The 23,384-nt window shown below is 33.9% G+C and overlaps 2 protein-coding genes across 2 annotated transcripts in view; both read right to left on the reverse strand.

Moving 5' to 3' along the window:
• Positions 1-2: 2 nt before the first annotated feature.
• On the reverse strand, positions 3-2,554 carry LOC128998907 (uncharacterized). Its single transcript, XM_054425263.1, has 2 exons — positions 2,331-2,554; positions 3-801 (listed from the first exon to the last, which is right to left on the reverse strand). Exons 1-2 carry the CDS (start codon positions 2,552-2,554, stop codon positions 3-5), a joined length of 1,023 nt encoding a protein of 340 aa, XP_054281238.1.
• Positions 2,555-12,647: 10,093 nt separating this feature from the next.
• Positions 12,648-23,384, reverse strand: part of LOC128998612 (calcium-dependent secretion activator) — a 226,535-nt gene continuing 215,798 nt past the window's right edge. Inside the window, exon 35 of the mRNA XM_054424824.1 lies at positions 12,648-20,904. Coding sequence (XP_054280799.1) covers positions 20,709-20,904 — 196 coding nt within the window. The 3' untranslated portion in view covers positions 12,648-20,708. The remainder of the gene's footprint in view (positions 20,905-23,384) is intronic.

Consider the following 23,384-nt stretch of genomic DNA (forward strand, 5'->3'; position numbering starts at 1 on the left):
CTTTAAAGATCTAACCTCCGGGTAGGTTTGAATTGTCTCGTTGATCTTCTTAGATTCGCTAAAGGATTTGCCTGCGATGCCATTGCAGGATGATCGAAAGGTTCTGATCTTCTCAGGTGTTCTGACGGACTGGTCTGCAGTGCTGGTTGAGAGTGCTCAGAAGGCATAGTAATGCTAAATCTTTGCAGTGATCTTCTGTTCCTCCGCAAACAACCATCTTGCGTTTGAATTATATAGGATCGAGGTGCATGGTGTTTGTTTAATATAGTTGCTTCTTGATTCCTGTCCTTTATGTGGACTTGAGCTCCATCAGGTAGAGTAGGCAATTCTGTGGCTCTATGTCTTTTGTCAAAATAAATCTTTTGACGATCAATTCTTGCTTCTTCCTTTTCCCTCAACTTTTCAGGATCTACCAGATAGGGTCTTAGTTGATCAGACATTATTGGAACATAAGTACGGATCCTTCTCCCGAAAAGTAATTCCGCTGGACTTTTCCCATTTTCTGGAGGGGTTGCTCTTAACATAAGTAGCATTTTGTGGGGATCATCACGTTTGTCTAAGTGGTACTTTAAGTTTTTTACTTGCGCTTCGATGAAGCCGTTGCTTTTTGGAAATTTTGGGCTTGATGTAATCAATTTAAATCCATAATCATGACCAAGTTGTTTGAATTGACAGCAGTCAAATTGAGAACCACAGTCTGCTCTCACTGTCTCAGGTACACCATGACGTGCGAAGATGGACTTTGTATATGTCACAATAGTGCCCATTTTTAAGTCATTTAGTCTAGCAATCTCCATAAACCTGGAATAATAGTCTGACATTAAGAGATACCAGTGACCTTTGCACTTTAGCAAATCGGCACCCACTATTTGCCAAGGTCTGTCCGGATATGGGGTTAATATCAGCGGCTCTGCTCTTGTAGCGCGATTTTCTGCACATATCTTGAAATTTTATACTAGTTCTTTGAAGTAGTATAAAGAATGAAAGTATAAAGAAGTTAGAAAGACGAGGCCACCACGCAGTCAATTTTGCAAAAGATCTACATTTTTTTATGCCTTGATGTCCATCATGACATAGTACATTAGCTTAGTACATTAGCTCTTAGAGAATTTGGTATTATAATACGACTTCCAAAGAGAAGTATACCATTTTGCTCACTTATATCTTCTCTATGATACAAGTAGGGCAATACATCCTCTGGAATCTTAGATTTTTCTGGCCAACCTTTCACACAATACTGTGACACATGTTTTAGAGTTTCATCTTTCATAGATTACATTTTTAGAAGAAGCGAAATATGTATCACATTTTTTTTAAACTGTTTTGATACTTTTTCTTTCCTCAGCTGTCAAATTAAATTATTCAAATATGCTTTCGGCCTTTTCGCCCATCATATATAGTAAGGTGTTTACCTGATACGGTTCGTCTTCATTTGGTGAGCCCAGATACCGCTTGAAAGCGCAAGAAACGGGTTTTCCATTTAGACCAGTTTTCTCCCTTAAAATCAAAATGTTCTGGGGAAGGAACACTAAAACCTTTCATCTTTATGTACTGTATAGCTAAAACAATAAAAAAAACCCGCTGCCACCATGTAGTGTCATCGTCAATTAAAAATAAATTAAAATATAGTTTTAATAAGACAAATACTTTATTAGGTAGCTTTTACAATAAATCAAGATCCAGCATGTTTACCAACAAAAACTAAAACAAATAATATTCTAACACCATATGTTTTCAAACACATATGAATATTTCAAACACACACACTTTTAAAACTATTATAGTATTAAGTAAAGAGTTTTTTAGCATTCAAAAGCCGTAGAAGCTATAGAAAGTGTTGAAGTGTCTGTTTTAAATACGTAATAAATTTATTACAAAAAAGAACCAAGCTACTTGATCACCTTTTTACCCAAATTTACTTTAAAACAAAAAGGAACCATCCCACATTTTGCGTTGAAAATTTAAAACGAACGGTTACTTAAACAAAAAAACTATGCCAAATTAATTTGACAGCATTGTACTTTTACCTAAATATAAAGTATAACTGATATTATAAATAATAGAATTAGAAATAAGCGTTAACTTTGGGTCCATAAATCTCAGTTTTAACCCCCTGTGGGATGGTTCCCTTTTGCATAACTACGTCCAATTATTACAGAGTATTGATGGTATTTGAATTGAATTGAATGGTTAAAAAATTATTTATTTTATTACTTTCATTTTCAATAAAATATTGTCTCAACCAAGAATATATACTTTTTAGTTTGTACTGTGTGAGGTCTGGCGTTTAGTCCTAATAAATCGGCCACCTCCGATGTGAGGTGACTCACCGCACCAGGCCCGATTGGCCCTCGTTCGTCGTGGTTAGCCTTGATGCGTCGTCTTTCCGGTCTCGGCGAATTGCGTTCGCGGCCGACGGTTCCTGTAAATTTTGTCTCAGTAAACGTGGTGGACACCACAACGAGACGAACACCTTCGGCTCGAGCTCCAGATTGATGACCTTGTCCAGGAGGCGTTGAAAGGTCTCTCCGGCGGAATGGAGTCCGAAGGGCATTACCGTAAACTGGAATAGGCCTAACCCAGGAATGGTGAACGGTCAGCTTTCTTTCGCTAACGGCACCTGCCAATAGCCTTGCTTCAAGTCCACTGTGCTAATATATCTCGCCGGCTGTAGTTTCTCTCTGTGTAGCGGATACGCGTCGGGGACAACATTTGTTGACTTTTCGCATATCGATACAAAAGTGAAATTTGCTGTTGCTCTTCCTCGTCAGCACGACTGGCGAACTCCATGGGCTATCCGATAGTTCGATGACACCATTGCGGAGCATCGTCGTCACCTCTTCGTTGATTATGGCTTGCATCGCGGGATTTCTGGGGTAATACCGCTGCTTGACGTTGCGTTTTCTTTGAGCCGTATCATGGGCTCAGCCAACGCCATCTTCTCCAAAACGTCATCAAATAGCGGAAGTTCACGTTCCAGGAATTCCGCAAGTCTTGTGTCTTCTGAGGTCAAACTTTAGAGAGAATATACCGAATAGGACAGGGGAACGTCGTCGTAATAGTGGTGGTCGTCGAAGTTTGAATTCCCTTTGTGGATATCGTGTCTAATCGGTAGTGTATCAGGTCTGGCAATGGTCGTCGGGGTACTTGAAGTCGTGGATTTTGTTTCTCCTGTCATGTCGCTTAAATGTCCAAGACAAAACCGTGTTTTCTTGTCCCTATTCGGGCGCCAGAGATGTGACGTAAAATTCTAGGGGGGAATAAACTAGTATTCACCAAATTCAGGCTAGGCCAAACCCCTAGAACCAGCCGCACTCAAATTTCTTCCCCGGAGTGCTCAGAAGGAACCGAGAAAAATCCAAAGGTCGATACAAAGTTGTCACGGCTTTGACTGATCAATTTATTAAATTAATTTAATCGATGGCTCAGAGCTCTAGAAGCGCTCAGGAAATTCTGCAGACGCTCAGTAGGAGCTATTTCATCCCCACCTTCGTTAAAGTGTTTTGAAGAATTTTGCCTAACTTTTAGATCGACTCTGTAGGACCGACGAGTATTCTATCCTAGCCAATTTAATAAACTACTCCTATTAAACTTTAAACTGGTTACTAAAGGCTCTGGTAAAAAAATGAACGTGTGGCGATTGAATTAACAAAATATAGTGTTAACCCTACAGAGTCGTCGGGGCGTAATTAATATATTTAAACAAAGAATTTGGCGTGATATGGCGTGGAATAAATTTAATACTAATACCCTTTGTAATTAATTGTCCAACTCTGACCACTCCCAAGACTTGATTCTTTCACCCGCCAAAGACGGGGTTTAGAACTCAGACGACGAGTCTCGGGGGGTCTAAAACGTTGAATTAACTAAAATAATTTAACACAATAATTATTTGTTCAGCGAACCAGTTAATCGTAATTTCGTAACTAGTAAATATAAAACCAGCGCTAGTGACTAGTAGGCAGGAACTGGCGGATCAAGACTCAAGTTAAGTTATAAAATTTAGATAATTCGAATCGGGATTTTAAGAAAACAAAAATGTATAATAGGTATAGAATGTGTATGATAAAACGAAAATAACGTAAAAAGAGCATAACTAGTCTTTAGCTAACCTTCGTGATAAATCGACAATCTGCGTAAAGCGTAAGTAGCGTGTAACGACGATGTGACTTCGAAGACAGTCTATGAACAAATATTCTGTCTTGAAGTCAAATCCTCTCACCACAGTCCGGTGGAGGCTTATGCGCTCTAGCGACAAACTTGAGTAATACTAGACAACAGCTGATCGCAAATTCACTTGTTGATCCGGTCTAGTTTTCGTCTGTCGTCTGTCAACAAACACCAGTTTGGGGTTATGTTTTGTCGTCTTAAGCGTTAAATATTGGTGAAATCGATTGGTTTAACTTAATTTGATAAATTGGCATGCTATTACTGATAAATATGTCGTGTGAGTGTGTACATATACTTCACTGTGATTTGAACTAGGCCTAAATTCTTTGGCCCATAGCCCAAGCTATGGCCAACACATAGGCCTAAGAGTAGGGTATTGTGGATGAAAAACGAGTAAGTTTTGATGTTTATTTAATTGTGACACGTTTTACCCCCCTTAAAATTTGGTACCTTACAACTGTGGTACAAGTTTAGAATATGGCACTTTCTGTCGCAAAAACTCATGTAGATTGTGTTTGTTTAGTTGTAAACACAATAAATAACTTGCAACAAATTTGAATTTTTAAAAGTCAAAAAGCTTATGTCCTTTTGTCAGTGAATTAACCCTAGGGCTGGTAATATGATGATTTTCGTCATATGTTTGGGCTTCCAAAAAGCCCATATGACGAAAATCGTCATATAGTGTCACTTTTTTAACAGCTTATAACTCATTTTAAATGATAATTTTGATAGCATTCGAAATATGAGATTCCAGACTTTTATTTTCATAAACAAACCTTATAGCATTAACAGATCAATTTCATTGTCATGAAAATATGAATGTAAATTTAGGCGATTTTGAGTTTGGCGTGTCAATACATTAACCACGTCAATAAATCGTAGCACCGATAATCTTGCATGAAACCGGTTGTGGTTGGTACCAATAGTACGATTTTGTTTTTGAGTTTATTTTCGTATCAAGAACCATGTGATTATAATGTCAGAAATTTTGGGAAATAATATTTAGAAATCGGCTGACATTTGAAATGACGAAAATCGTCATTTAGGCAATAATTAATAAATCAATAAAGGATTGTGGTAGCGTGATGTAATTTATATTGATCTGTAGCCAGAAATAAAAACGTACAATTTGAAATGCACGGGTGTTGTTAACACTGCGTAAAATAGCTATTTCATTGTTGCTGACAGTCACCATTACTGTTGTGCGGCATTCACGTCTAGTGATTCTTGCGTGCAAGCTGTAAATACACATATAATAATTTGTGACTCATTGTTACAAATGTGTTGTTTTGTTGAGTGATGTGATGGTAATTATTATCCATGTTATTTATGGGTAGTGATAACATGACCCATAATAACTTGGATAATAATTACCGGTACTATCAAATTCCTCACTAAACAAAACAATACATTTTTGTAACAATAAAACACAAAGATTCACTAATAAATTATGGGTAAATGATTAGTATTTGTCTTGAAATGTGTGATTATGAAATGTCACATGCTTTTTCAGTGACGACGAAATGTTTCAATTGTCGGAGAAAGCGACATTTTAATTGACCTTGAACGGCGACTTGCCGATGAGTGCGTCTCTCAACTAAAATGCTTATGGAAGCTTTATTTTTATTATTTTTATATCCATAGATATATATTCTTGTTGAATATTTACTGGTGTAAACATTGGAAGCGTCTGGGAAACAAGCATGGCAGGGAAATAAATTTCGACGTAGACGAGGTTGGCATCCCTGTTAAAAGTGATTGTGAGGGTCGAGCGCGCACATCTCTGTATCACCAACAACTCTTATCTATTAACTTCGACCTACAAGATAAGACATAACTGGTTGACAGATATGACATAACTGTAATGTCCTGGGCGATCAAGGCAAGAGCTGAGCTAATCAACCTCAACTTCAAACCAGGCAAGAGCTGAGCTAATCAACCTCAACTTCAAACCGTGGCTTGTAGACAATTGTCATTTGTGCACTCTTTGTAATTTACAAAAGAAAGAAGATGTTTTTCACTTCATATCTGTTTGTCCCATTTTAAATTCAATAAGGAAATTTTATTTTGGCAGTCCAATTTTGACACAGGAGCAATATATAGAGATTTTGAATGGGTGGGATTGGCAAAAGATGCTTGGTTTAAAAGATGGGGGTTAATCCAAGAATTTAATCTGTGAAAATCATTTTTCAAAATTTCATTACTTTTAAAATGTTTTTTTATAATTATTTATTAGTTCCATTAAGGCATCAAAATTGCATTAGTTCTAAGTTAGAAAAGTATTATTTATATACTGTACCAAGAATTGTTGAAATCTATATATAATAATTTGATCAAATATTGCTAGAATGTAGGCTATTGTTCTGTTTCTAAAAAAAGAAAAGTTTACTTATAATTTCATTATTATTCTTTTTTAATTTATGCAAATATATATGTATATAAATCCGTTTTAGAAATATGTCTATTGCCAAAAAATGAATTGTTTTATTATTTTATTTTAATCTGATTTATGAGAACAGTTTACGTTAGTCAATTGTTGTACAAGTGCTAACCAGGTACGCCAACCGCAACAGACGGGCTTTTTGTCCATTGTTGTATTAGTACTAAAAAGTTATTGTTGTACATTTATTTTTAAATAAAAGCACTTTTTCATTCATTCATTCATATATTTGTGTTTAGAAATATATATACTATGAATATTTGTACCATTTATCGTAATATAACAAACAAACAAAAATACAGATAGCGATAGCTTTGACTAACTTATTTCCACTTACAACGAAATAATGTTTTCTTTTTCAACTCATATAAAACTTATAAAACAGTTATTACTGTGCACTAAAGTGTATATAACTATATTATTACATTTACTAATATAACAGTCTTGGCTTATTACAGGTTATATTTGATGTTCTTTCTGCGTTTCAAATAAGTATTGTTTATTTATTGATATTTTCCAATTTTACATATTTATTTCTGTAGATGCGGTAACATTTTTTTCTAAAAATCAAATATATTTCCACGTAGGGAAATAAAATGTCTACATATTGTGGATCTTAGATTTTTAGTTCGTATTTGTTTAGGAAAATACCAGGACTCTACTTTTGAAATTTGTGTAAAAAATGTAACCCAAATTTTAGTTTTTTAGCTATAGAAAAAAATTTACCCCTAGGGATTTTTATTTGTTTTCCTTCTTTTTGTCTACAAAACGAGTATGTACACGACTAGGTTATCCTAAGTAATTTAGACACTGCAAATTAAACAAAAACATCCATCAGGGCAGTCCTACGGTTAAATGGCAGCCAAACATAGTGATATTGTGATTGTTGGAAAAATATGTAGACGTAGCTGTCTACTATACAGCCAAGAGTACCAGCATTCTTATTTCTAAGGGTACCTAAATGTGCTACATATTTTTAAATTAAATAAACAAATTAATAAAATTGTTTATTTACTGAAAACTTTTCTTGGTTATCTGCTTTTAATGACAGTGAGCCGTAACACGTAAAATAAACCCATTAATACAATCAATGAAAAAATTACTCTAACCATTTACGTCTTATGGACAGATAAGTTATGAATAATATTGTGCTGCCAAAAATGATTAATAATAATGTGACTATTGTGACTACATTAAGGCTGCCCAGTAACAGATTTTGTCTAACGGTAGGCAGGACTAGTGCTGTTGGATCATCTTCACAAGATCCAAAATCGGAAGATCCAAAGTTTATATGCCGATCGGAAGATCCTAAATCGGGAGATCCAGCGTTTATATTGCAGATCGGAAGATCCAAAGATCATGGATCCAAAAGTAAAGTCATAACCAGAAGTACAATTTTACATTGTGAAGTAAACTTATGAAATAAGACTGTACGTTTCACTTTGGATCTTACGATCGTAGTTGGGTCGGAAGATCCAAAAAGGGTGGTGAGAGGTAAGCGAAGCCCCTCAGGGGCGATTTGGGCCCTTGTGGCTACCCTTCCCTCAAGACCGCTGCGAGTCAGTTAATCTGTACTGTGTCATTCAGTCACAGCCTACAAGGGGTGCCACTGTTATCACTAAAGGCAGCGGATCTATGGTGGTACAACGGAGACACTGGGTGTAGGAAATGTGGGCAGTCAGAGGAGACTGCTGATCACCTACTCTACGACTGCACAGCTCTGAACGAGGTAAGGGATGGTCCTCTTGGAGCAATGACAAGGGGCAGACACCTTCCTCAGGAGGAGCTCATAGACAGGATGCTGAAGTTCATTAAGAAACTCAGGTTTGACAAACTCTGAAGTACCATGTGGGGAGCGCAAAAAGCCCATCAGTGGCTGACGTGCAAGAGGACTAGGTCCGCCCCTACAGAATCAATCAATCAAGATCCAAAAAGCAATATGTCAGATCGGAAGATCCAAAAGTATGAACTGTTGCGTCTCTCAGATTAAAGGCGTTCAAATACACATATAGGGGGAGAAAGTAATAATTAATTGAAAACATCACATAAGAAAACAAATAAGAAGGCACGAGGCTGATGACAGCGGTTTAAACACCTTCAATATGAGAGACGCAATAACTCATTTCATATTATACACGAATCATATTATCATATCATTCAATACATAAATCCGTTCAAATTTTTGAAGTACCGTATATATATACATATATATATATATATATACAGGGTGAGTTTTAATTGAGTTCCCCCCAACTTTTTTCTACATTTATTAAGATATCAACTCCGGACCACATCAGATCATTGTAGAGTAGTAAGTACTTCATTTTGACTTGGTATAAATTTTTGGCCGCCATCTCGGATCCGTCATATTGGATACAACATTTTTTTTTCAAACGTAAAGGTAGGGTTGTGACCCATTGTTTCAAACTAGATTTTTACGCTAAATATGGTGCTGCAATCCGTTAAAAAAAATCTTGATCCATTCTAAAGTTATGAGACCTTTTTATAACTTTATTTTTAGCCCATTTTAACACTGTGCATTTACAAACGAAGACCATAATCTCAAAATAGTGCTAGATAAAGACCACCATTCATTGTCGACCTATTTTCACTTGGGTATGACGGTTCTATTTTTTTCAGCCGCCATCTTGGATCCGCCATTTTGATATGTGATCAATTATTTTAAATATGAAGGTGGACCCATCATTTTGAACTACTTTTTTGTGCTGAACTCAATGTCGCAATCCGTTCTTCATTTTCATATTTGGTTTTTGAAATTTTGACATTTTAAATTAAATTATTGTAATATTTCATCAAGAAAGCTTAATAACAAAAAACGTATTGCGGCATTGAGTTCAGCATAAAAAAGTAGCTCAAAATGATGGGTCACAACACCAACTTCATATTTAAAATAATTGATCACATATCAAAATGGCGGCCGGGAAAAATAGATCTGTCATAACTAAGTGAAAATAGGTCGACAATGAATGGTGGTGTATAATTATCTTTATCTAACACTATTTTGAGATTATGGTCTTCGTTTGTAAATGCACAATGTTAAAATCTTTTTAAGTCTTATCTGACCGCAAGCAGCAGGTTGATGTTGCGGGTATGTTGTCAAATGAGAGTGAGGTTTTTTGCAGAGTGCCCCAAGGCTCGGTGTTAGGCCCTGTTCTTTTCCTTATAATGATTAATGATTTGGATAAATGTATGTCCTGTACCTCTGTGATTTATGCGGATGACTCCACTTTCTTAAATAGTCAAGGTACCTTTAGTGAACTCATGGTGCTGTCCAAACTTTCCCTCAATGAAGCTAGGAACTGGTTCAGTGTCAATGGGTTTTTTATGAATCCTTAAAAGACTCAAACTATTGTTTTTAGGTTAGGTCGCAAACCTGAGGAAGAAAATAATTTTTTCCTACAGTTACCTAACAATGTACATGTTCTCTCACTGATTTGAGAAAGCAAAGTGGCCAATTCGCTCATCAGTGAGACAATGTTAACATTGTCTCACTCTAATTACTTTGTCTCACTCCAGATTTGCAACGTGAAGGCACGAAATAGTGAGCGCGTAACATGCAGGCAACGTCGTATGCGCGCGAAATACGTTGGCAGCACTGGCTGTAAATCAGCTGGTCAGCTGTTGTACTGTTGTAATTGTCACTTCACATTAAATCTTATATTAAAAGTTCACTTCTGTGTAAAAATAGGTTATGTTTCTTCACAAATTTATTTGTTTTATGGTAACTGTAGGAAAAGTATAATGTGCAACTCGAGTTCAAAGTACAATTGCCTCACTCGAGAAACCATTCCTCACTCGCCTACGGCTCGTGAGTAAGGATTTCTCTCGAGTGAGTCAATTGCTCACTTTTCTCACTAGTTGCACAAATAACTATTTGTCAAGTGTAAATTTATTAGGCATAGATTTGGATAGTGACTTAAGCTGGTCAACCCATTTATATAACTTAAGTAAGAAATTGTCAGGAGTTTTATTTTTAATTAGACGTCTAAGAGATTTTGTTCCTCCTTTGTATGTTAGATCTATGTATTTTGCTTTTTTTCAAAGTCTGTTAAAGTATGGTCTGTTACTGTGGGGCAACTCCACCCACATTCTAATAATTTTAAAGCTTAAAAAAAAAGGCTTTAAGACTGTTGACCAATTCAGGGTTGAGGGACCATTGTAAACCTCTTTTTAAAGCAACAGGTATCCTGACAACTGTAAATTTGTATATATTAGAGTGTGTTATTAAAAAAAAATTTTTTTTTGCTCTAGTAATAATTTTCACTCATATTGCACAAGGGGAAGATCTGCTTTGGATAGGCCCTACACCAGACTAACAACAAACAGTACAGCAAAGTTTTGCTAGTATATCGCCATATCGGTAAAAATAGTAAATTGTTTTGCAAGTAAAATACTTGACATTCCTTCTACTCGGCTAAAACAAAAGTTGATAGTTTGGCTTGCTGACCACCCTTTTTACAGTTTGGATGAATTTTTTGCAGAACACAATTGTAATGATAAAATTGTTATCTAGTTCTTACCTAACCTTTCAAACACTTTGTTTAAGTACCTCACTTTTTGTTTCTGTATATACCTCTGTGTTTTTCAAATGATTTTTAACTATTTATTTTCTTGTTGTCTTTGTTATATTTAGTGAAGATTCCATGTTATAGACCATGTTATACTATCTAGAATCTATGGCCCTTTTTGGCACCTTTTTTGTTGAAGAGGTCTATTGTAACTCTGTTATTTAATGACCAATAAAGATTTATGATTTATGATTTAAAATAGGATTAAAATAAAGTTATAAAAAGGTCTCATAACTTTAGAATGGATCAAGATTTTTTAAACGGATTACAGCATTGTATTCAGCGTAAAAGTTCAGTTTGAAACGATGGGTCACAACCCTACCTTTAAATTTGAAAAACAAGTTTTGTATCCAAGATGGCGGATCCAAGGTGGTGGCCAAAAATTTATAGCCAGTCAAAATGAAGTACACACTACTCTTTAATGATCTGACATGGTCGGAGTTGATATCTTAATAATTGTAGAAAAAAGTAGGGGGGGGGGAACTCATATATAGGTGTCCTATTGTTTTTTACTTTTGGAAGATATACCAATTGTAATAAATCATTGATATTGAGCGCTCAGGTTAAATTATTTATTTATTCCTCTAGTTGGAAGCTCTTTAACATTAATTTACAATGATGTTATGTCACTATAATGTTTGGTTGATCATAGAATAAAGATTGTTTGATGTGACATTACTACTGTACTGTATAATATTTCAATGGGAGTGTGAATCACATTCTACTGTTCTTAGCTTGTTTAGGATCTTACAGAAGGGAAGTTGTTCACCATTCTATCTAAGTATCATTCTATTTAGTAGTGAGTGATAACTCCATCCAGTGGTGCTTTCTAGCGGCATTCACGTAACCCCCAAGCGAAATACGGTATGACAAATGTTTGGTGGGGAATAGATTCAAACGCACTTGTACCCATATTCTACTGTGTCATTATTTTCCCTTTCTGTCATACTTTTTCGAAGTAAACAAGTAAAGGGATACAAGTGTGTCAAATTAACATTGATATAGATTAACAATATAAATATTTTCAATAATTTTTTATATTTTTTCCTGCAACGAGTAAACAAAGACTACAACTACTAATCTGCCAATGATAATAATTGTGAAAAAATCATTGCAATTACAGTGAAGGCTCAACTTTGAGCTCAATTTACTTAAAACTTACTTTTTGTCACTTATACCCTTTCTAGGGGCCTCTAATGTATTCATATTTAATCTTGAATAGTAAATAAACATAATCCTGACCTCAGCCTGAAACCACAGTTCTGAATGACTGAAATTCCTATTTCTTGGGCTTTTATAGGTAGGCATTACTAAAGGGATTTTTTTCATTTCTGGTTATTAAGCTCGATCAGGAAGTTTTATCTGTTTAAATAACTAAAGACAAGCCCAAAGCTTTAAAATACCTTCAATTTGTCAAGGTAAAATATATGTGAAATAATAAGAAACACTTGTATAACGGTTTAAATTTATTGTGATAAATTTTGTTTAAACAATGCCTGCAAATCAAATATTACAATTAAAAAGAGTACAATTCATGCCGATTTCTCATTATTATTCTAAATATGTGTATAGCAGTCATAAAAATGTACTAGGTAGCGTAGAATTGGAATGATATTGCATTACAAAATGTGATTGCAGATATCCAGCATACACAATATATAACATATGTCAAACGTTAGTATATAGTATTAGTTAAGCTTATACGGAAGGCTATGAGACGATTAGAGAAGGCAAAAAGAGAGTTATTAGGTATAAATATTCCAGTGAAAAGTACGAAGATGAATCTGAATATTTAAAAACTTAATAAACAGGGAATTTACCTAAATCATCAAACTACTTAAGGCTAATTGAATAGTTTGTGTTATTGCCTTGTGATACTAAATTTGCTGCCAGTGTTAATGTCCTACCATAACAGCTAATTCAACAACCTAAATGTGAACCCATATTAAACATGACAACATCACTAATATTTTACATGAGATTGCTACTGTAATATCGTTGTTTCCTGTTGTGTTACAACTAAATAAACAAAGTGATGGTACTACCTCAATAATATAATGCCATCTAAAAGTAAACATTTTGTCTTTAATTTTGTTAACCTATTGACAAAAATACATATATATTATTGAAGCGGACATAGTAAAAAGTTTTATTATATCAACTAAATTAAAATAACCATTTGTAAATTTTGCTTAAAATATAAAGTAATAATACAGCTGACTCAAAATAAAAAGTAAGTAAAGGGTGTCCCAGTAAGAACGCCGGATTTGAGGAGCGTCTTATCCTTATCTGTATTTCAATAGGAATTCCCAAATTATCAGCGACGTTATCAGTATTAGGTCCCATTTGTAGTCATGAATCGCTACACGACGGAACAACGCGTGGTCATAGTTAAAGTGCACTACAATCACGGAAGCTGCGCACTATTTACGGCCGGGACAATGCACCAAATGATCCATATGTCCGAAGATTGATTTATAAGTTCGAATAAATTGACTCAGTTCTATTTTGGGGATATTTAAAGTCGCTTGTTTTCTCCAATAACCCTCAAACAATCCAAGACTTGAAGGAGGAAATGATTCGTGCCATTAATGGAATTCAACAGGAAGTGTGAGAAAAAGTGATGGAAAACTTTGTCAAGAGATGTCGAGCTTGTCAGTATTCAGCAGGTGGGCACTTACAAGACATAATACTCAATTATTAATCGGAGATACTATGCTTTAAGATTCATGTTCAATATTGTAAATTTAGTAAGAAAATATATGGTTTGTTAACATTCCAAATCCGGCGTTCTTATTGGGACACCCTTTATTATGATACAAGGATAGTCAATAAAAGGTAGCCCAATTATTAAAGATGTTAAACCTCTGCAAAGGGGAAAAAGTGTTGTTAGTCTTAAATTCCACTTAGAAAAGATGTAAGAGATTCATTGGACAAATAATTCTGTAATATCATTTAGTAATGGTGGTATTGGTAACAATAGCCTAAGTATGAAGCCTACTTACTTTTTCAATGTCAGCATGTTTCTTGTTCTATATAATTTCATTTGTAAAATTTTTGACATTTTAATTAATTAATCAATACTTAATGTTAAATTTATGTACTCAAATTAATTTATTACATAAGATATATAAATGTGTCACATGGTATTTACTCCTCGAATAGAGTATTTTCTTGTATTAAACATTAGTTACGTGCATATTTATCCACCAAAAACTTCAGAACTACAGAATTTAATGAGAGGTGAAATTTTAATAGCTACACCTTAACCTAGGAACCTCGGTTTTTACTTTTTCCAAAAGTTACACCCATACCCACTCAAAAAAATATATGTATTTTCGCAAGTTTTGTAATCAATAAAACTTCAAAAAGTAGCTCATAACAATTTTGAAACTTAACTACTTTATTCTCACATAGGAGGGTAAATGTGAACAGGCCATTCAATATACTTTAAAAATTGGTATAGCTCCATTCAACTCAGCTTGCTTCAAAATTATTGTTTATGTGTTCCTCTATAACAATTTGTATTTATTGATAGTAGAATTATTAAAAAAGTCGAATATTTGAATTAGGGAATATTAGAATGGCATGAACCTGAAAATGTCAGTTAAATTTAATACAGGAAGTGTGTAGTATGTTTATAACATTATCGACAGCTGAGTTGAGATGGCATTATGACCTGATGAAGTGTTAACTAGGCAGGGCTGTATACAAAAAAAGTATTTTTGACAACTTTGACACCAATAACAACTGAGACAGATCTACAAGGCACTCACTGTATGGGACTGACAAAACAACCATTCACACTTTGGTGATACAAAAACAAAGAGGTTCACTAATGCACTGAACTGTTCAACCTGCAGATATATACACAAACGTATTGAATCATTCTACTAAACATGACAAGTTTGCAATCCTTCATTCATAATAACACTGATAGTTGGTTCCATATTTTTAAATTTTTTCCTGAAAAAGTAAGTAGATTTTACAGGATGACATATGTTTTATTAAAACAAGAAATATAATTCCTTAGTCAAGTAACTAATCCGACATTTTACTTCATCTTTCTCAAATTCAAGGGATACTATGCCCTGATGAATAGAGCACCTGGTTGACTGAAGTAAAATAAATTCAACCTCAAGTCAAGCTGGAAATGGGCAATTTCTTCAGGGATAGGTCTGAATGTACATATTTTACGGAGGGGTGGAACAAAAAAAGTGAATCTTGTCAAAAACGGCATTTTAAGACAAATTATAATTTAAGTGGTTAAAAAGGACTAAACATTATATTATGGCAAATAAACTCCCAGATAGTATTGTGAAATTCAACAACTGATTTCAATCTGATGGCATCTTAAACTATCAGAAACATCTATAAATTGCAGTTGTTTGTATCAATTAAGGTTAGAAGATTGAATAAAGAAAAAAGATCTACATCATTGACAAATGTTAGTTAACACGTCTGGACCAAAAAATACATTCAGCGCCATTACGTTCAGGTCTGAAATAAATGTTAAGGCGAGTTAAAGACTTGTAATAACTGTCAAGGTAATGCTGATAAGTGAAAGGTGAAATATTCGCTTGACTGTTCATTACTTAAGGTTTTATATTCATTCTGGCGACGGTGTTTACAAACTTAATTAGGCTCTAGGAACATTTTGGAAACTTCAAATAACAGAACCTATGTAGTTTAAATTTTAAATATCGAATAATTCAGTAAATAGCTATTCCCAGGACATTTTACTGGTTTAAGTTCTATACATAAATAAAGCTTTTTAGTAAAGTTATTTTTTTTAGATACTGATTCTTCTGATTCTAAAATACGCATGGTTTGTTACTGTCAAATTAAGAATAATTTTACTAGAGGAGGCGTTCTATAAGCTAGCGCAAGGGACAAATGCTCCAGTCAATTCAAGGGAGTTTATGGCCATTGAACATATATATACATAGTATATCTATGTCAATTTCTGAACAACTAATTACATTAACATTTAACATTTTGAGTGACTTATAGGACTTGGTTGAGAGGTTCTCAGTTTGGTGTTTTGAATATTTCAGTGTTAAAATATATTATTTTAACAGTAAGCTTAATGCTGGCTTAGTGGTTGTTCAACTACCTCTTAAGAGAGACATAAATATGATTCAAATTTTTTTGTCAGAGTTTACTGTTTAGGTAACTTCCCAGGCATAACTTGACCTTCCATCTCACCTCGTAAAAATTGCTAGTCTGTCATAAATTCACTTTATTCATTAGACCAGTTTCAAAATCACCAAAATCCATCAAGTAACTAGGCTATCCTTTTAATAACATAAACAACACAGAGACAAATTTAGATTTGCCAATTAATTTATGGTACTTCAACAAAAACACAATAAATAATTGGTGATTTTATCCTAACTGAATGTCTTTGCCTTCAACAGATTAAAATTAATGTTGTGAAACTTTTAATGATAAAATAGATCTCTCAATAAGTAAGTAGTTTTTAATGATTACCACAACATAGGAAAGCAAACATTTTTGATGTCCTGGGAATAGATATAGCTACAAAGAGATCAATTTTGTAAACATAACTTAAAACATTATAATAGCAGACCCTTATTTATAAAATTATTATTAACTGTGAAAATAAAAAAGGCTTAGGATAGCACTGCATTCACGCCAAATACTGCATTAATTCCTAAAGAGAAGCATATCGCGCAGGTTAGGTGTTCAGCTTTGTATACATGAATACAGGGACTACACAGATGCATGCTGTACTTTAAATGTCTTCCTCTCTTACTCATAACAATTGGGTTACTATATATAACGTAACAAATTACTTCCAACAATGTATAAACTACTGACTAAATTTAAGTAGTTTTAGAGGAAAAGTTGCTAAGTAAAATATAAGGAGGAAAATTTTGTGGACAATAGTTGTGTGGATCCAAGTGCATTTTGATTATTTTGATATTTAACTGTGATTTCTAACCCATACAACCACACTAAACAGATGTTTCAACTATAAAAAATCATGCTGAGCCATAGCCGCTGTTTACACCACTGGAAATAGTTTGTAGTGTCATTTTAGTTTCTCAAGTTGATCAAAATTCTCAAATTTTAAAACAAATGACATAAGGAAAATAGCCTGCTGAATACTTTTACGGTAAGCTGTAGTTCAAATGTTTATCCTAGACATTTTCATTTTAAGTCAACAAAAAGAGTAGTTAGTGGTTACAAATCGAAAGACAAAAGCTGACAAGACTACTTTTTTTCCAAAAGAAACTTGGCTTCATGAAAAAAGGATCTGTTTCGATACCAATCGAGACATATATGAAAACACAATTAAATAGTCACATCCAAATGCACCTGGGGTATATACTAACAGATCTTGTATTAAAATTTAACAATTTTTTAGATAAAAAATATGCTACCTCAATCCTATCATTGAAAAATAAATTTTGTTTCCTCGGGAACATGAAACTCTAAAATCTTTGACCTTCAAATATCAATACAATCTACAACTTGAAAAAGGTCATGCTTTGTTATGGTACATTATATTAGCGTTTGTTTTAGTGAATTACTAAATTGATGAAATACTTTGAAGAACCTCTAATCACTTTAATTAACACAAATTACCAATTTCTATTTACAAAGTACAAGTATAATTAAATTTTATCCTTTATGTCTAAAATCCTGGCTTAGTTTTAACGTTATATATGTAGTTTTTATTTTGACTACTACTTTAACAACTATTCATTTACGAACGTTGTACATCTAATATTAAAAATCTGTTAAATTTATAACATTTGATGAAAAACTTATATAAATTAAACATGTTGTTATATTTTATCTGTATCGTATGCACACATAATATACCATCAACATAGAGTTTTTAAAAAAAAACTTTATGGTCTTTGATTAAATAAACTTATCATGAGGTAACAAAAACATTACCTCATCATGATGTAAATTTATCATGAGGTTCCTCGAAACGAAAACATATTTTCATAATAATTAGAAAATTAAAAACACAATTAACTTTTCATTATTTGTTGATAACATGGATAGAAATATACAAATCATAACTTTATAGTTTATACATTTGAAAGAAAATTGTAACTTTGACTTTCAATAACATGCGATAGAAAATGTAATTTCAATGGTCATAAGATTATAAGACAGATATACAAAATGATTGATGTACATCTGATTGAAAAGTTTCAAAATATCTTTTTAGATTTACGTGACACTCCTCGTAATATTCATAGTGATGAGGTTAACGGATCTTTAATCTATTTATGTGGTTCAAGTACTCTTCCAGTAGCTCTCAAAAAAAATTTAATTTTAAATAATTACAAGACAACGACATAATGCTTAGTGATCCAAAATGTGAAGCACGCAGTATTCCCTTTGGGTATTTTTAACGATTTATTTTTGTATTTACTGAATTTATAGGGGGAAAACTAGCTAAAGTCAAAACAGACAAAATGAGAAGAGAGATAGAGAGAGAGTGAGTAAAAGAAAAGATGTATAGTTGGTTAAGAAGATTTAAGTTGATAGCTAGATGCAGATATAGATAGAGAGAGGCATAGAGAGAAAGGTAGAGAGAGAGAGAGAGTGTAAAAGGGAAAGTTAGATACACTTGTAGATGGATCGATGAATAGAGAGAGAAAGAGAGAGAGCACTGGTCCCACTTCAACCTCAGTATCAATATTTGCTGATCACTACATTCGTCATAGGGATTCTGGCTTTTCTTTTCCAATTGCAGAAATGCATAAGTTTAACTAATGCAAGATGTTATTGATATTTTAAAGAGATTTTTTGTTGCATTATACTTTTATTAGATCCGAACAAAAATAAACTTTTAGAATCCCCTTTTTACAATCTTTGATACAGTATGGTATAGATGATGAGGATCAGATAGTTTTTGATACATTTTCCTAATATCTGTCGAAGTACAAATAGATATAAAAAAGTAAAAAGTCGCTACATATTAATTAAGCTTTTTAAACGGCTTTTGGTGACCCCGTGACAACCATTGAAAATAGTTTGACGATGTGTTTTTTACTTTCCACTTATACAAAAATTTATGACAAAATTTTCATTATTTGACTATCATCGCATACAAATCTCAAATACTTGATTCTTGTAGATTTGATCGCATGACAAAATTTGTACCTTATGTAACAAATTATATAAACTCACTTCAGGCACTTCATAAATACAGTTTTTATTAAACGATGGCTTGTCCATTTATTTTATTTTGATAGCATTTAATCTAACAAACAGAACATACAAAAATTCAAAATTGCAATTTTAAACTTTCAATAACAATATAAATAATACTACTTAAACAAAACTGATCTTATTATTATAAGGACTATCATATTATTATCTTTGTCATCAAATTTTAATATAAAATAACAATGCACACTAGTAACGTTGCTATAAGAAGAGAACAATATTTACATGGATAACACCCACTACTTCAATGAACTGTTGCATCAACATGACAAACACCACAGTTTCACTTCACATACATACATTTGTATGCAATGGCCTGTTCTGCGTCAGTGCTTTCTCTTTTGTGATCCCTCTTAAATATTTAGGCCTTTAGTTTTAATGTTCTAAATCATTAAATTTTTCTGCACAGTGGATTTAAAGAGTTGGAAACTGATCTTTGTACAGGATTAATGGTAAATTTAGTTTAGTTTATTTGACAGTGCAAATATATGGAAGGGGAAACAACAAAATTGCTTGGCTGCAACATTATGGTTGATTCATCAGTGGGTGCTATCTTTCTTGTGGACTCATCGACTTTTGTAACCAGAGTTCTGATTACTTACACACTATGAACTCTCTATGGCTCACACGTTATGTATGTTTATACTCTTTAATGTATATAAATACATACAGTTCAATATGCATTTATACATATGCAAATGGTCCTTTTAATAGGACAATTTATCACTTATCAATACAGTTACTATCACTCCTTACTAAAGTAGCTACAATAACTATTCAATCAGTATATATACATATTTATATATGTATATATGTATATATACACGGAGATATACATACTGTTTATTTTCATATTTATATATATGTACATCGATAGGTTCGGTTTATACAGTATCGATAACCGGTTCGAAATTCATAATATATACTTATATCGGCTTTCACTATAAAACATCCGATTATGTTTGAATCGTATAACAACAAACACTCCGATATAGAGGTGAATCACAGGCTAGCTCAGTCAATGAACACAGGGCCCTAAGTAATGACTTTTGTACAGTAACATATATGTAACAACTAGCTCTCAGAAAATCGTACGAGTTATCGAAATTTGTACCATCGAGTAGGTTGATCATACCTTCACCCGACTCCATAAATGGTCATATTAAAAAAAAATAAAAATTTTGGTATTCATTTATGAACTAAGTTTGACTTGTTTTGTACAAAAACACCGATAAAATAAGTATCCTTAATACAATAACAAACACACATAGCACGGATGCAGATGCTTAAAACCAGCTGCCTCCCCCAAACTTAGACAAGCCACCGATGCCCTTGCCCATGACATTGCCCAGCCTGCCTGCGACGTTGCCCGTGATGTTGGTCAGTTTGGCTTGTATTCCGTCCTCTCCTAGAGTCTCTCTAATGGTCACCTTCGGCTTTCCTCTATCTCCATCATCATCTCCTCCTGCCTCTCCGTACTCTCTGCAACCCGACACATACTGTTAAACAACACTACATAAAATATGATTAAACAACTAACCATGTTTTTATCCACACCAGAGGCATTTTGCTATGGCAGTTACTCATAACGCTTTTAAGGGAAAGCAGTCCAACCCCAAAATATTTTACGAATATGCCTGGGATCAAGTCCCTCTCTCACTGAAGTACAAAATGCTAACCAATAGGCTAGGAACACACCACCAGATAACGGGGCACGGGCATAAATAAATATATTAAAACTCTCAGGGGCTGCTGACATCCTGTCCTAAAAACATTAGTCTCCCTATGGCAGTTTCATGTATCCCAAAAAATGTAACATAGGTATTCAGTTTCATCTTTGTTTATGAAGCCTTTTTTCATAAAGTTTATCCAAAGTTACTGAATCAAGACATTTGTACAGTCAAATTACAATTTCAATACAGTTCCTGTATACATTATAGCCAGCCAGAGTAATAGAATGATTTTCATTTCTCTTTCCTCTTTAACTTATCACACAGCTAATATCCTAACTAAAGATAAGTGTTTCTCTGGTTTGAGGTCCTGAAGAGGATGCAAAATATTTTGAAGATTAAATTTGTTAATAATGAATAAATAAGACTTTAAACATGTTTAGAATTTATATAGATAACAAGAATCATACTATACCAGGATTAGGCAAACCCCCCCTACACAATGTATAGCGGCCAAACCAATCGTTATAGAATGTTCGTAACAACTCAAACCCCTCTGATTTTACCCCGTTGAATTTGGGGAAATTATTTTGAAACCTCCCTAACTCACCAAAAGGGTAGTTTTTGGGGGAAATGTTCAAACGTAAAGGTAGGTTAAGTGATACCTAATTTTATTATTCAATATATTTTTTTTGCAGCCATTTTTACCATGCATTGTCCACCCACATGGACCTCACCCGTGTGAAGGAAAGTAAGGGGTAAGCCGGTACAGTACAAGATGTTGAGCGTGCGAGGCAGCCCAAGGACAAAACCAGACTGGTCTGGTTTTGTCCTTGGGCTGCCTCGCGTGCTTGTACATGATTTCGTAAATATAAATGTTTCTGTATGTCTTTATATGTGAAGTATTTTTGACAACTGCTATTGCTAGAAGATAGGTTTGACATATGGTGACTGAAAAGAAAGATTTGAAAATGGGGTTTTAACCCCCGAAATTAAAGTCATCCACAAGAACATAGGACTGATTGACGACAGGTTAGTAACCACATTATATGTTATACTTTAAAAGATTTTCATCAAATGATCAGTGAACAAATACCTTTAAATGAGGTATCACTTAACCTACTTTTACATTTGAAAATTTAAAAAAAAACTACGCTAAACACCCCAAAAACTACCATTTTGGTGTGTTAGGAATATTTTTAAATCATTTTCCCAAATTCAACAGGGTAAAATGGAAGGGTTTAAATTGTTACGAATGGTCTACCTCGATTGGTTTGGCTGCTATACATTGTGTACATGTGATCTGCCTCACCCTGTATATAATATTATAAAGCTGAAAGTTTGTGTGTTTATTTGGGGATCAACTATGCATTAACTACTGGTCAGATCGGGCTGAAATTTGGCATGATAACAGCTCATATTCCCCATTAACATATGAGCTCAAGTTCCCATGTTTACCTTTTTAAATGGGTATCTTGACAGCTGTTTCAATCACATATTCTGTGAATTACTTCAAGAGGAATAAGTTATTTACTGTCCATGCATTCCTTTAATGATCAGAATACATTTTGATTTGACTACAACTGTCTAGACCTACACCCTTAGCCCTCAGTGGTGCGTTATCAGTTGTATGGCCATGCAGGTTTTTTGGTGATAATGTGTATAGATGTTTAGAAGACCTAGGAGCGATAATTTTACTGTGTTAGGCTCAATACTGGCACCTTAGTGAGTCGAAACCTCTCAATGACTAGGATCACTTTGGCAGCCAGGTATTCAACCTCTTGTTATAGTTTAACAAATAACTAGTTTCTTTGTAGGGAACCTTTTTATAAGACTACAATACTGAATTTACACTTACACAACAACTAGAAACTCTCTCTTCAGAGAATATACAAATTATAGTAAAATATCAAATAATATATATTTTCTCTGACTAAACAAACCTGAACATAAAAGACTACTTACATTGAGGTAAATTAGGACAGGGGGATGAGTTTTTGCTTACAAGATGTAATATCTAATAATAATCAATGATGTGACATTTGATTGAAAAAGTTCTTTGAAAGGTATCGTCATACAGTATGATGCTATGGGTATCAATACGTACATAGGAGTTGCATACAGTAAGGTATCGTCATACATTGTGACGCTAAGGGTATCAATACGTACATTTTACGAAATGCCGGCCATTTTACTATACACAAAGGGTATTGACACGTAAGTTTGACGTATGCGTTCCAAGAAACCGACTAGCAAGGACATAAAGAAACACACTACGACCCAACCAAGGCA

This window comes from Macrosteles quadrilineatus, unplaced genomic scaffold (genome assembly GCF_028750875.1).
Source record: "Macrosteles quadrilineatus isolate MER2022 unplaced genomic scaffold, UCM_ALF_1.0 Scaffold_7__1_contigs__length_78375512, whole genome shotgun sequence".
Lineage (NCBI taxonomy): Eukaryota > Metazoa > Arthropoda > Insecta > Hemiptera > Cicadellidae > Macrosteles > Macrosteles quadrilineatus.